Below are 14,900 nucleotides of genomic sequence, written 5' to 3' on the forward strand. Positions count from 1 at the left end.
CTTTCCTTTAATACAGTTTTCCTGCTTTCAGAGTGACTTTATTCCACAAGATCTTTGTCGATTCATCAGACTGTAACTGTAAAATGTTTTGCTGAGCTCAGTAAACGTATGAAAATCTCCAAACCTGCAGGTTTCATACGTAAAACGAGTGGCTCGTGTTATCTCAACCAAACATGCGCAACGGATTTAAAGTCCACCTTATTGACACATGATTCCACCAATCACAGCGAAGCACCGGCACCGCTCAGCCAATCAAAGTTGCCGACGCCGAGCCCGACCTTTCTGCGGCCGAACGATATTTCAGAGAGAACCGTGAGTAAAAACATCTTATTTCTTTACGTGTAAATGTTTGAATTTGGTAACGTGGACTACGGGAACAGGTTTATTTTCTCTGTGTGTGAATTTAGAGCCACAGCCCGGGCTCGACCTCACGTAGCTTAGGACGGGCTGCGGGATGCAGAGTCATCTGTGAGGGGCTGGAGGCTGCTCCTGTCCCTGTTGTTATTATGGAAGCAGTGGTTTAACTCCAGTTACATTATCAAATATGCATCTAAACCACAGTCTTAGTTAGATTTACAGTGATCACGATGATGTAGCAGAGCTGTGTTAATCCTTAATGCTTCTAACACAATGACAAGTTTACATGAAATTGGCTGTTAGGCTCCAAAAATCCAAATGCAGACCAGAATGAAGGTCTGCGATGATTGTAAATGCTGGGTAATACCAGTCTCCATCGTGGTTACACAGCGTTTCATCCAGTGCATGAGTAGGGTGTGTGTTATAAAGCTGCAATGATTCTACTTCAGAACAAATCCCACAAATGGATTTAGCTTTCAGGTATTGTCTGAGTCAGGACTATCAAACATTTACCTGCTCTAAAATGTGAGAATTTATGCTGATGATATATTACCTGATGGAAATCAGAATAAGGACAGAAAATTGACTGAAAAGGTTGCCAATCAAAAAAATGAGAGAGGTGTGTTTGTAGGAATAAAGGTGAGACTTTCAGACTATGTAAGCTGTCAAGCATGGTGGTGGTAGCATCGTGCTCTGCAGCTTTTTTGCAGTCAGTTCGCCACACAAAGTGGATGGAATAATGAAGAAGTAGGACTATCTCCAAACCTCGCTTTGGTGTAGACTGATCTGTAGCGCCTACCAGAGTGGGGAGGTTTGAAGAGGTCATTAGACTCATGACCATCGTGTCATCGCAAACATCACAATCTGCAGACAGCCCTTCTGAGGTGCTGTCATTTGTGAACAGGGAGAAGAGTGCTTAGAGGGTTCAAATAAATAGAGCTGCTCCTTGCATATAAAAGCCTCTCATAAAAGGAACGAGTGTGAAGTTTGGTGTCATTTTCATTTTATGATGGACAGATCAGAACTAGTGATGGGTCGTTCGCGAACGAAATGGCTCTTAGAGCCGGATCTTTGAAGTGAACGACGCGATCCGGCTCATTGAAGTGAACGACGCGAGCCGGCTCCTTATTGGGAGCCTTGAGGTTTTTTTTTTTTTTCTTTCTCTCACCCTCTCTCTCGCCCTTTTTTCCGCTAAACTCCGCACGCGCGGCCTGTACTTTACGCTGGGCAGAGGGGGGAGGGGCGTTAGTTACACTCGCAGTAGCACAGGAACAGAGCCAGAGAGAAAGAGAGCCAGGGACAACAACATCACATTAGAAAGGTATAGTAATCATCCACTATTTTCAGTTGCAGATGATAAAGGATTCGGAAAGTTTATTCATGCAGGCCCATATGACAGAGAATATGCATCTTCTTTTTGTTTTAATATTTTAATTTATATTTAATTGTGTTGTGGTTTGCAGTGTTTTGTGTTGTTTCACGTTAAATTTGTTTAAAAGGAAAAAGCTGAAAATTTAAAAATTTAAAATGTAAATAGTTGTTTTTTGTATTATATGATTTATTTATTACATTTTATGTGGAGTGAATAAATAAAGTATATTTATGGTGGCCCTTAGAGTCAAAGCATGTACAAACTCCAAAACACGTAAAAACTCCAAAACACGTAAAAACTCAGAAGCACGTACAAACTCAGAATCACATACAAAAGTGCTCCAGGATGCTAGGGCGCAGTGTTGAGCTTTTGTTTCCTAGTGGCTACACAAGCCAGGAAGTATCAACAACCGGATTTGGTGTGTGGTAGTAACAGGTAAATGAACTTTTTTTTTTTTAAATTATTTGAATAAATATGAGTGCTTGTCTATAAATACACAAACAATACACACATGCTTTCAATTGTGTAATTTAAGTGATCTGGGTAGCTCTGTTTTGGAAGTTCAGTAAACACTAGAAATGTGTTTTGGAGTTTGTGCGTGCTTTTTGGAGTTTGTATATGCTTTAGAGTTTGTACGTGCTTTGTCTCTAGGGGCCATATATAAACATATATAAATAAAACCACTTTTTTTAACATTAGTAATTCCTTTTCTGCATAATTTTATATTATTGTTAATGATTAAATAATTAAAGCAACAAAACAACCTGAAGAGCCGGTTCGGAGCCGAAAGAGCCGGCTCTTTTTAGTGAGCCGAGCCGAAAGAGCCGGATCTCTAAAAAGAGCCGGAAATCCCATCACTAATCAGAACTAATATTTCTAGTGTGATGCTAGAAAACAGAGATTGAAGCTGCTTTCCCTTCTGCTGCGCTTGAATGTGAAGCTTCACTTAAAGTACAAACGAAGTTTATAGAGACTTCTTGTTGTAGCGTGGGTAAGAAGATGGAGTTAGATGGTCAGTGACCAGACGTTGTCGATACAGAGAGGCTGGGTGTGCTGTGCAACGTGATGCATCGCCTCAATGTTCGTGATAAACAGAGAAGGTTGAGTTTAGTTTGAATGCAAAGTTGCAAAATAGCTAATCAAAAGGATGAAATATAAAAAAAAATGAGAAAAAAAACAAATATATTATGTGATCTGTACTGCTGTGATCATCTTATCTGCTGCAGACAAACAGATGTTACAAAGAAAGGATCATAGAGTCATAAAATCTGAGAAGATTATTATTTGACTCATTATAAGCACAGAGAATAAGATTGTGGACCATAACATAATTATATGTTATTTTATTGTAATATTTAGGTCACTAAAGCAGCTGTAAACCAGTCAGTGCTTATCATCGTCATCATCATGGCCTCTGGAGCGTTGTTCCCCAGCATGGTGTCTGGATCCCGCGGCTCCTCCAGTAAGTACCTGGTGGAGTTTCGTGCCGGTAAGATGACCATGAAGGGCAGCACGGTGACGCCTGACAAGCGTAAAGGTCAGGTCTACATCCAACAGACGGACGACTCCCTCATCCATTTCTGCTGGAAGGATCGGACCACCGGGAACGTGGACGATGTAGGTAACGCCATCCGGATGAGGTTAACTGGTGTTTGAATTTCTTAATATCACAGCAGTCATTTCCATTTGCCAATTTAGGACCTGATCATCTTTCCTGATGACTGCGAGTTCAAACGGGTGAATCAGTGCACTACCGGACGAGTCTATGTGCTGAAATTCAAAGCTGGCTCCAAAAGACTCTTCTTCTGGATGCAGGTATGCAGCTGCTCCAGACTCGTCTGTTTACTAATCCTTTGTTTCCCAGCATGTTTTCTCTTTTTATTCAAGCTAAATATAATTTTTTAGTAACCAAAAGGTTACTGACTTTTCTCCTGAATCTTTCACTAAATTGAAGAAGATTCAGGAGAATCATCTCATGACATCCCAGTTCACTTCAAACCAAGCAGACAAAAACTGGTTCATCTGTTGTGCTGTCCATATAACTGGCCCCTGGGTCATTACATGGAAAATCAGTTCAATTGTCAATTTTTAAAATTCTGTTTTATTTATTTAGTGCCAAATCACAACAACAACCAACAATCAACAACAGTTGCCTCAACACCCTTTATATTGCATAGATCCTACAATAATACAGAGAAAACCCCAACAATCAGCCTTCTGCCATGACCGTTTGAGGGTGAGGGGAGGAAGGCAGGACAAAGACAGGCTGTGGAAGAGAGGCAGAGATTAACGATAACTAACGATTAAATGCAGAGAGGTGTAAAACGCACAGTGAGTGAAAAAGAAAGATTTTAAAATCAGATTTGACTGATTTTTCCACATAAGAATCCACCTCGTTTCTGTCACCTTCCTTTTACGTAAGCCGATAACAAATCTTCCTGCTTCTGGTTCAGATCCAGCACTCTTTGGTAGTAGGCCAAGTTTCCCTCGGAAGGGATTTTCAGTTTCCAGCGTGAGCAATATTCCCATTCAAGCCGAAGTCATAGGACAGGTAGCTTTCACAACTCTGACTTCATTTTTTTTTTCTCTTTTCTCTTTTCTGATGGTTTGCGTCCGCATTTGGGAACTGCTTAAACAGACCCGGATGCCTTTGGCAGACGTTTAGAGGAAATGAGAGGATACAAAGGATAAAAACAAAACCAAAAAAACAACATTCATGATCTTTTGTTTTTGTGTATTGCAATAATAAGGTTTGTTCTGCTTTACACCTCAAAATGTTAATGTTCAGTAACCCTGGCATTTTGTTTTTCTGATCTCAGGAGCCAAAGACTGATAAGGATGACGAGTACTGCCGCAAAGTGAACGAGTATCTGAACAACCCACCCATGCCCGGTGCTCTCGGCAGCGGCGGCAGCGGAGGACACGATCTGTCTGCGCTCGGAGGTAACAAACACGCTGTGTCGTAGTTTAAACCTGTCGTGGGTAAGAAGCTGAACTGTCTCACCTTCATGGGTTCACCTGTCTTCTCTGCTTGCATGTAAAGGTGAGGGTGGCCTGCAGAGCCTTCTGGGTAACATGAGCCACAACCAGCTGATGCAGCTTATTGGACCAACTGGACTGGGAGGGATTGGTGAGTACCTTCATGACTGAGTCCACAAGCTAACAGCGTAAAAACATCTCATTAAAAATATCGGTGAGATGCTGAGCTCTGTTTGTGTGATTGACAGGTGGTCTCGGGACACTGGCTGGTCCAGGCTTGGCCAACCTTCTTGGAAGTAGCAGCAGCAGCAGCAGCAGCAGCGTTCCTGCAGCCAGCAACTCCTCCACGAGGTGTCTTATTTACATTTCTGTTAAATATATTGAAGGATTCCAGAATATTTTTGAGGTGGAAAACAAGATAAAATGAGAAGTTCCAATAAAAGGGAAGCTGTGAAAGAGAAAGTTTTAGCATCAGTACAGCAGAGCTCAAATGTTAACTATAACCTTAAAAATAACAGTTTAGCCATGAACTGTATATAAAAGATGGACATAGATATGGAGCTGTCACCCAATGATTAGCAAGTTACCCTTTTGAATCCTTAAGCTGAGCAATTTTGCCTTTTCTGACACTGAGATTAAAGTCACTAAGGTCAGAGGTAAAGTGAGGAGTCATTTTTTTATATACTTCAACTGTAAGTCGCCACCTGCTGGTCATGAAAAAGAATGCATGTTTACTTTTGCTTTGCAACCTGAAAGCTAAATCCTTCTTTGAGTTTAGTAGAATACTGAGTCAGTTTGTCATAAGTTTTCTTCCAGAGAAGCTCTGAGCTCCAACTGATATGATTATTTCCATAATCCCAAAAAGTTGATTCTGTTCATCTGGATGTAGCTTTTTCAATGGGAGAAATATTTCATCACTCATCCAATTGACTTCTTCAGTCTCTGCTGACTGCAGGTTTTCCCAACCTTATAAAACAGTACCTTTGCATAATGACTGAAACTAGCACCACTGGCGAACAACAGGCTGTGACGTCAGTTCCTTGATCATTAATATGCAAATTGTCATGACCATTGATCAACAACCACCACAACCATAAGTAAGTAAGTAAAATGTATTTATATAGCACTTTTCAAAAATAAAAATCACAAAGTGCTTTACAATAAAAGACCATTGATCAAAATGAAATCCAAGGGCGTACCACAATTCACGGATCACATTAGCTCAGTGGACCAACACATCAAGTTCACCAGGGAAGATATAAAAAAATGGCAGGTTAGCCTTCTTATACTGAGATTTCCATCAGTAATCGGGGACATTTAAAAGTTGATGTGTACCGTAAACCAACACAGATGGATCAGTATTTAAGGTTTGACTCTCATCAGCCACTGGAGCACAAACTGGGTGTCATCAGGATGCTTCAACACAGAGCGAACACCATCCCCGCAGACAGAGCGGCCAGGGAAGCAGAAGAACGTCACATCAAGAAGGCCCTGAGTACATGTGGTTATCCCAGCTGGACGTTTGTCAAAGCTGAGAAGGCGCATAAAGAAAGCTCCAGCCGATCCAGGAAATAAGGACTGCTACCGAAGCGAAAACCCTTAGTGATCCCTTATGTGTCAGGAGTATTGGAACATTTGAGACGCATTTTCTCTAAACATAGCATCTCTGTGGCTTTCAAACCCCAAAACACGCTGTGCCAAAAATTGGTCCACCCCAAGGATCGGGTCCCCCGACACAAACAGAGTAATGTAGCGTACGCTGTTAAGGGCCAGGAGGATTGCCATGATTTATAAATCAGGGAAACCAAACAACCTCTGGTGAAGCGGATTGCACAACACAGAGGAGCTAACTGTCCTGAGCAGAAGAGAATAGATGGAAAAGCTTAGCTACACTTCCACACCTCCTTTACTCCTCTTCCTCTGTTGTCCCTGTAAAGTGTTCATCTGAACAGTTTCTCCAATTTTTTTCTTTTGGTTCTATTCTCTAAAAATGCTTTATGAAACTCATAATTCATGATTACACATGTAAGATTAGGTGATTTTTGACACTAAATGAATTATTCTGCATGTGATTAGGCAAGAAAGTCTATAACACCGATAACTGTTGAAGCTGAGCGGTCTTTCATCATGTGCTTTTAAACAAACACTAACAAAAAATGAGAAGTACTCTTTCTGTTGTGCAAAAATAGCAAAAAATTGTGATTTTACATAATGTTTTGCTAAACATTTCCATCCACAGTCCGTCCACAGCCGTCACCCCAACCTCTACCTCCGCTGCTAGTCGGCTCGGCTCCTCCCAGGTTCCCACCACTCCCATCACTCCCTCTGCCACCTCAGCGGCCTCCCCAACAGCCACCACCCCCTCCACCCCTGCTGTGTCCTCCGTGGCAGCAGCAGCAGCCAACCCCACGCAGCCCATCCAGCTGAGAGACTTGCAGAGCATCCTGGCCACCATGAACGTACCTGCCAGCAGCCAGGGAGGTGAGGATTTGATGGAAGCTTCAGGCAAATTGAACTTTGTTCTCCTCAAAACTGAGATTTGTTATTATTATTTTTTTTAAAAAAACTCTGAAAGTAAATGAATAATTAGACCTAATTAGTAGGGGTGCAACGATACTCGTATCGATATCGAACCGTTCGATACAGTGCTTTCGGTTCGGTAAGCATATGTATCGAACGATACAACATTTTTAATTTATTTTATCAACTTTCCTTCTGACGATGCTGTCTGTGTTGAGCGCTCAGTGGATCTGCGCTCGACAGTGCAGCCTAGGCGGAGTAGTCGAACACAGATTCACTGAGCGCAGGGCAAGCTAGCTAGACAGAAGTTAAGCTCGTTGCAACATGGCAAATTGAACCTCCCCCACCCTCATTCAGATCTGGCGTTTGGAACTATTTTGGTTTTCATGTGAGGTATGACCCTGAAGGTAAGCGTGTCATGGACAAAAGTAAAACAGTATGTTGGATGTGCCAGCAATGCTCAATTGGTGGGAACTAGTGTGTTAGCGCAGTTAGCTCGTTAATGTGTTGACGTCTTCCAGCCCCACTCATGAGGCGATCCGCGGTAGCTTGTTAACGGAGATTTGCCGTGTTGTGACCTTAACGTCATTTCAGATTAACGCTGACAGCACTAGTGGGAACACAACCAATATGACTGCACATTTACTCCGACATCATCCTAGTGCAAAGACAAGTGGAAGCAGACAAAAACAAGCACGCATGCTACAAACTTTACCCGAGTCATTTAGACAGCCGTTAGCACATGATTCTCCTTATGGGGACCTGATATGTTTAATATGCTGCTGAGAATATAGCCCAGAAGAAGCGTATAGTATAGCTTTTATTTTGGAAAGAGACATTTCTCCATAATAAACTCTCTTTTCCAAAGATGAGTGATTCCTCAATCAGATACAGGGCTCGCAAAATCGCTAGCCCAACGTCCTGGGGCTTTTTTCCAGTCGGGCTACCAAAATCTATCTCTGCCCTGCCCGTCGGCCTATCGTAGGAAGGAAAAATATATGTCAATGCTTTTGCATTCTTTCGGAAATGTAGCTGGGTAATTATGTCATTGGCATCGGCCACTGTCAATATGTGACATACTGAAATCGCGTTTGAATTTGCGCTTGTTTTTTGCTTTCACTTTGCAATCGCGTGAACTGTGTATAGAAAGCTACAGTACTGATTGGTGAGTGATGATAATTTGCGCACCAATTCCTCTGACATCGTCTTATCAATCGTTAGCTTACTATGCAAACATGACAAGTGAAATCTCCTGCAGCTTAAACATGTGAGAGGTTGATCGCGCAGAGAATCGCTGAGCGTTATGTTAGTGCGTGTGTAAAAGCAGCAAGATATATATTTTAGTTCTGCTGAGCCAAATAAGACAGGTCAGGGTGAAGAAGTGACAAAACGGAAAGGTTATGACAAATCAGACTATAAGGCAAAAAGAAAGTGCAGCTTTATGGTTTCATGGACAAAAGAATTTCTGTGGCTGCAATATGACGAGCTAAATAACCAGGGCTGCACATAAGTGGTCCGCAGGTGCGCATTCGCTGTCAAAATAAAAACCCGCACAAGATAAGAAGTTGCAACGCGTGTTTGCGTACATAAGATTTTAAGGAAGAGGACAGACATTTGTTTAGAACTCTTAAAGATGTCGAAGAAGCTCCTTTAAGCAATTACTGTGATGTTCCTCCACCTCCAAAGAAATGTCAGAAGGAGTCCGAACCACAAAAGAAGCGCGTATTCTCGGAAAAGTGGTTGCAGGAGGTGAGCTGGCTTCAAACAAATGATGAACGCACAGAGATGTGGTGCAGAATGTGCCGTGAAAATTTAATAAATGACAAATTAATAAAAAGGCATGAACATTTTTTTTGTATCGAAAAAATATCGAACCGTGACACCAAAGTATCGAACCGAACCGAACCGTGAATTTTGTTGTATCGTTGCACCCCTACTAATTAGTAAAATCTTCACTAATTAAGCAGTAAATAATTAAGACTGTGATCACAACAGTGTCGCTAATTCTGCGTAATTTTTGCATTATAATTCAGTTTGCTGCAGGAGCACGAATCCCCTGAAAATTCTGCAGGCTGTCGCTGTTTTGATTAAATTTCATTGTGCTGCGCTACATTAGGCACAGCTTCCTGCTGATGTGCTGACAGATTAATATACAAAAAGTAAGATGGCAGAGGAAGAAAAGGGACAAAGACAGTGTGTGATATTGAATTAAGTTTTATAAGAAAAATTGCACAATAAGCCCTCATTAGACATTTTATTAGATACAAATTGCTAGCACCAGGTTGGGGCTGGAAACATTCCTTAGAGGTCTGGTCCATATTTACCTGATAGCATCACCTATTGGGCCTTTAGAAGCTGGGTGCACTGTGGTTCTGGTCAGTGCAATACTTAGATAGGCTGTGGGGGTTAAATGGTTATTAGTTGGTGAATGTACCAACGGATGTTCTCTCATATGATGACTTCCTAACTTACTGTTTGATTACAGATTCACTTGCATCTAACTGGGCTTGAAAAAAGTGATTTTTGTGTCTCGTATGTTTGAAATATGAATGACAATGTTGTTGTTTGCATTAACCAGTCAGTGTGGGTCTTTGTTGCCCGCAGTGGACCTCGCGAGCGTCCTGACGCCTGAGATCATGGCTCCCATCCTGGCCAATCCTGAGGTTCAGCAGAGGTTGATGCCCTATCTGCCCTCCGGAGAGTCCCTGCCTCAGAGCTCAGAGGAGCTGCAAAACACGCTGAGCTCACCTCAGTTTCAGCAGGTGAACGTCCTGTATAGTTTTTTTTTAAACAGAGAGGAACTGACTGTTCCCTTCAAAGTGATACAGTTTCCTCATTTGTCATTTAACACTGCTGTAGCTTTGTTCTTCTTTTATTATAGTGTTTGGTTTATGTGTCATATTATATCCACATTTTTTGCACCTGTAGCAGTTTCAGGCTGATAAATGCACAAATTTTCTTACTAAACCTAAATATTTTATTGTCCTTGATTCCAGAAATTTCATCTGAACTGAGATACGGTGTGTTTAAGAGGATCCAGGTTGTTGGCATTTAGCATCTTGTAGTGGCATTTGTCCTTATTGTTGGTATTTATGGTCTCTCTGCAGGCTATGAGCATGTTCAGCAGCGCTCTGGCGTCCGGGCAGCTGGGGCCTCTAATGAACCAGTTTGGCTTGCCTGCAGAGGCCGTCGACGCTGCTAACAAAGGAGGTCAGTGTTGGCTCATGTCGCGCAGAGACGCTGTATCTGATTGTTTCAGCTCTGCAAAACTTAAAGGTCAACAGCAACATTACGTTTTGTCAGCCGTGAAATGTAAGAAACATTTAATAATGTGCAGCAAGTGAGAAGATTTTTAAAGCACGCTAACACCGAAAAGTTTGAAGAACGGCATGCAGCTGTCCTAGCGGACGCTCCAAACCTGTTTGGGATGTTAAAACTTGACAGCATAAAAATCATGCTTACTGCTGTTTGTGGCCTCGATTGTTTTCACATCGACAAATACTGACATCTACAGTGGTATGCAAAAGTTTGGGCACCCTTGATCATTTTCATGATTTTCCTTCATAAATCCTTGGTTGTTTGGATCATTTAAATATATCATATAGCAGATGAACACAATGATATTTGAGAAGTGAATTGAAATTTATAGGATTTACAGAAAGTGTGCAATAGTTACTTCAACTAAATTAGGCAGGTGCATAAATTTGGGCACCACAACAGAAAAATTACATCAACATTTAGTTGACATTTAGCCTCCAAACACTTCTGATCGCTTCCAATGAGAGTCTGGATTCTGGGTGAAGGGATTTTGGACCTTTCGTCTTTACAAAACATCTCCAGTTCAGTCAGGTTTGATGGTTTCTGAGCATGGACAGCCTGCTTTAAGTCACACCATAGATTTTCAATAATATTCAGGTCTGTGGACTGAGATGAACGTTCCAGAACGTTGTACTTGTTCCTCTGCATGAATGCCTTAGTGGATTTTGAGCAGTGTTTAGGGTCATGTTGAAATATCCAGTCCTAGCGCAACTTCAACTTTGTCACTGATTCTTGAACAATGTTCTCAAGAATCTGCTGATATTGACTGGAATCCATGCAACCCTCAACTTTACCAAGATTCCCAGTCCCTGTACTGTCCACACAGCCCCACAGCATGATGGAACCGCCACCAAATTTTACTGTGGGTAGCAAGTCTTTCTCTTGGAATGCTGTGGTCTTTTTCCGCCATGCATACCGCGTCTTGTTATGCCCAAATAACTCAGTTTTAGTTTCATCAGTCCACAGCATCTTATTCCAAAATGAAGCTGGCTTGTCCAAATGTGCTTAATCATACCTGAAGCGACTCTGTTTGTGGCATGTGTGCAGAAAAGGCTTCCTCTGCATCACTCTCCCATATAGCATCTCCTTATGCAAAGTGCGCTTAATAGTTGAACGATGCACAGTGACACCATCTGCAGCAAGATAATGTTGCAGGTCTTTGGAGCTGGTGTGTGGGTTGACTATGACTGTTCTCGCCATCCTTCACCTCTGCTTATGTAAGATTTTCCTTGACCTGTCACTTCCGGCCTTAACTAGAACTGTCCCTGTAGTCTTCCATTTCTTCACTATGTTCCTCACAGTGGAAACTGACAGCTGAAATCTCCGATAGCTTTTTGTATCCTTCCCCTAAACCATGATGTGGAACAATCTTTGTTTTCAGGTCATTTGAGAGTTGTTTTGAGGCTCCCATGTAGCCACTCGAGAGAGAAGATGCAAAGATGAGGAAAACTTGCAATTGGCCACCCTAAATACCCTTTGTCATGACTGGATTTACCTGTGTATGTAGGTCAAGGGTCAATGAGCTTACCAAACAAATTCTATGTTTCAATAATTAGTGCTAAAGGTATTCAAATCAATAAAAACAACAAGGGTGCCCAAATTTATGCACCTGCCTAATTTAGTTTAAGTAACTATTGCACACTTTCTGTAAATCCTATAAACTTCATTTCACTTCTCAAATATCATTGTGTTTGTCTGCTATATGATATATTTAAATGAAATTGCTGATCCAAACAACCAATGATTTATGAAGTAAAAACATGAAAATTATCAGGGGTGCCCAAACTTTTGCATACCACTGTATCTGTTGTGCGACAGAGCCCGTCCAATAAGCTTGTGCTTAGTTTTTTTATTTACAAGTCAGGTCAAAGTTTATTTCTACAGCACATTTAAAACAAGCTCAGCTCACCAACGTGCTACACGGACGTTAAAAAAGCCATTAGAAGCTATACTAATGATATACTGAGATGTTCAAACTTTAAGGGTATTAAGGGTACTGGGGAGCTTATCAAATGCTGTCTTTGTGGGAGGAAGACCGTGTTTTAAAGTGAATTAGTGACTGAGCAGGTTGTTCTGTTGCATCGATCGCTTTGGGGCTTAGCTCTGTGAATGTCTAAGAGCAGTAGTAGGTTTGTAATGTAGCATCAGGGCTCTGGAAGGATTTTGGGGCTGCTCAAGAGGGGGGCGCCAAACCAGTGAGACTCTTAAAACAAGTAATAAAAATTTAAACCAGCCTTGAGGCTTAGGAGACCACCTTCTCTACCAAATATGGTCACCTCTGGCTGTGAGGAATCAACGTTGAGTGGAGGGCGGCCAGAATACTAACACTTATGCTTCAAAAGTGAAGTCCAGAAGTTTTCTTTATGGGTTTTAGTATGTCGTCAAAAAAAAATATTTTTTTTCAGAGTTCCTTCTTCTTCTTAGGCTGAGTTTCCTTTTCCATGCAGGTGGGCACACATGCAGAAGTGTGTGTATATATATATTTTTTTTAATCTGCCTGAATGGCAGACGCATAGTTGGTCCATTTATGTGTCGCAACAAATCAGAGGGCATGCCGACGTCCGCGCGGGGCCTCCTGCTCGCCCTGTAATGATCAAATGTGCGTCACTCAGCCTCAATAGAAACTGCCACATTCCTGCAAGGCCTAAATTGTAATACTGGAATGAAAGATGAAAGCCTTTCTGTGCAGGAGCGTGCCAGAAAAAAATCTCTCTCATGCGTATGATTTAATGAAGCTGCCCGCTGAGCAGCATGTAGTTCGCTGTGAACCTCCAGCTTCTGTTCGTACACAGTGTCGTATGAAATCTGACGTTTCCTTTGTGTTGAGTCCCCACATGGAACAGTCGCAAATTGTTGGAACAAGAATGCTTCAATTCTGTTTTATTTAAGATTGTCATCGACATCACTAGTCTGATTTAATCCTGCTTTAATCTGTTCAGCAGCTGTGCTAATGTGATTGTTATTTGAAAAACTTGAACAATCAGCCTTTGATCAACAAAGAAATACAAAGGAGCTGAAACTGGGCCTTAGTACACCAAGGCAAATATTACATTAGCAATAATCCATGAATAGCTGTAGGTTTTATCTCTGTTTTAGATCAACTTCATGTGGTTTTATTTTTAATAAAAAGTTTTGTTTTAAGATTACACCAAACTTTGACAGCTTAATTTTTGCAAATTATGCTACTTATATATTCTTAACAATATTTCACCTGGGTTGATGTTAGTTGACAGACTTTGGAGGTGTGATTTTTTTTTTTTTTTACACTTAAATATTTGATTGAATAAAATCAGTTTAATTATATTTTAATAACACTGTACTTGTTTTAAATCCTTCTTAACGCCACAATATTAAAATGCTTCGACACTAACGTTGCAGTAAGAACCAGCGATAGATTACAATTTTGTAGTAAACAAATAAAATTATGTTTGCATCTGTGTGAAGCTTTGAAACGAAACGTGTTAAATGCTAACAGAAATTATTTTCTGTCCAGGAAAAATTTGAAATGTAGTAATAATAATGGATTTGATTTATATAGCGCTTTTCAAGGCACCCAAAGCGCTTTACAATGCCACTATTCATTCACTCTCGCATTCACACACTGGTGGAGGCAAGCTACGGTTGTAGCCACAGCTGCCCTGGGGCAGACTGACAGAAGCGAGGCTGCCATATCGCGCCATCGGCCCCTCTGGCCAACACCAGTAGGCAGTAGGGTAAAGTGTCTTGCCCAGGGACACAACGAACCGGCGACCTTCCGGTTACAGATGCGCTTCCCAACCCCCTGAGCCACGGTCGGCCACGGTTGTTTTAACTTTAGTGGAGAAAAGGGTCTTTAAACTGTGGATGAGAAATTGCTTCCAGGTTATCCTGCTCAGCTAACTACATGATAACTTAAGCTCCAGCTTTGAATTCTGCTCCTTTATTCTTTCCAGATGTGGAGGCCTTTGCTAAAGCCATGGAGACAGAGACAAAGTCTGATCAGGACGGCGACTCCAAAGACAAGAAAGACGACGATGAAGACATGAGTCTGGACTGAGCGCTCTTTTAAGAAATATTATTTAATGTATTTATTTTGCTGCTTAGCTACCGTTTTATTCCCGCCACACCTCAAGGGTAAAGATTGTGGTTGATGTAGTAGAAAGTGTGACTCCCAGCTGATAGTGCTGTGTTGAATTAATATCTACTGATGTAACTGGGTGAACATGTACTCCACCTGCATGTCAGCTACTAGCCTATCCTGTCCAAACATGAGGGAACAGTAAAAATAATAGAAACACTTGTTGTTAGTGTCTGACTGTTTTTGTTTTAGTAGCCAAGAAGACAAGTCGAACTTAATTTTTCAGTGTCTTAAAAT

General features: G+C 41.4%; 1 protein-coding gene across 1 annotated transcript; it reads left to right on the top strand.

Moving 5' to 3' along the window:
• Positions 1-108: 108 nt before the first annotated feature.
• On the top strand, positions 109-14,822 carry LOC102786474 (proteasomal ubiquitin receptor ADRM1-like). Its single transcript, XM_087833602.1, has 10 exons — positions 109-312; positions 3,089-3,346; positions 3,428-3,544; positions 4,549-4,672; positions 4,773-4,859; positions 4,957-5,059; positions 6,948-7,189; positions 9,833-9,990; positions 10,336-10,438; positions 14,479-14,822. Exons 1-10 carry the CDS (start codon positions 109-111, stop codon positions 14,580-14,582), a joined length of 1,500 nt encoding a protein of 499 aa, XP_087689728.1. The 3' UTR covers positions 14,583-14,822.
• The last annotated feature ends 78 nt before the right edge of the window (positions 14,823-14,900 follow it).

This window comes from Neolamprologus brichardi, chromosome 20, assembly GCF_056152115.1.
Source record: "Neolamprologus brichardi isolate AB-2024 chromosome 20, ASM5615211v1, whole genome shotgun sequence".
In the NCBI taxonomy this organism is placed as follows: Eukaryota; Metazoa; Chordata; class Actinopteri; order Cichliformes; family Cichlidae; genus Neolamprologus; species Neolamprologus brichardi.

What these genes read in the sequence shown, in the direction of transcription:
- LOC102786474 (XM_087833602.1), top strand. Translation starts at nt 109, where the DNA reads ATGAAAATCTCCAAACCTGCAGGTTTCATACGTAAAACGAGTGGCTCG. An exon ending in ACGATATTTCAGAGAGAACC is followed by an intron (nt 313 to 3,088) that starts GTGAGTAAAAAC and finishes TGTAATATTTAG; the next exon opens with GTCACTAAAGCAGCTGTAAA. An exon ending in CGACGCTGCTAACAAAGGAG is followed by an intron (nt 10,439 to 14,478) that starts GTCAGTGTTGGC and finishes TATTCTTTCCAG; the next exon opens with ATGTGGAGGCCTTTGCTAAA.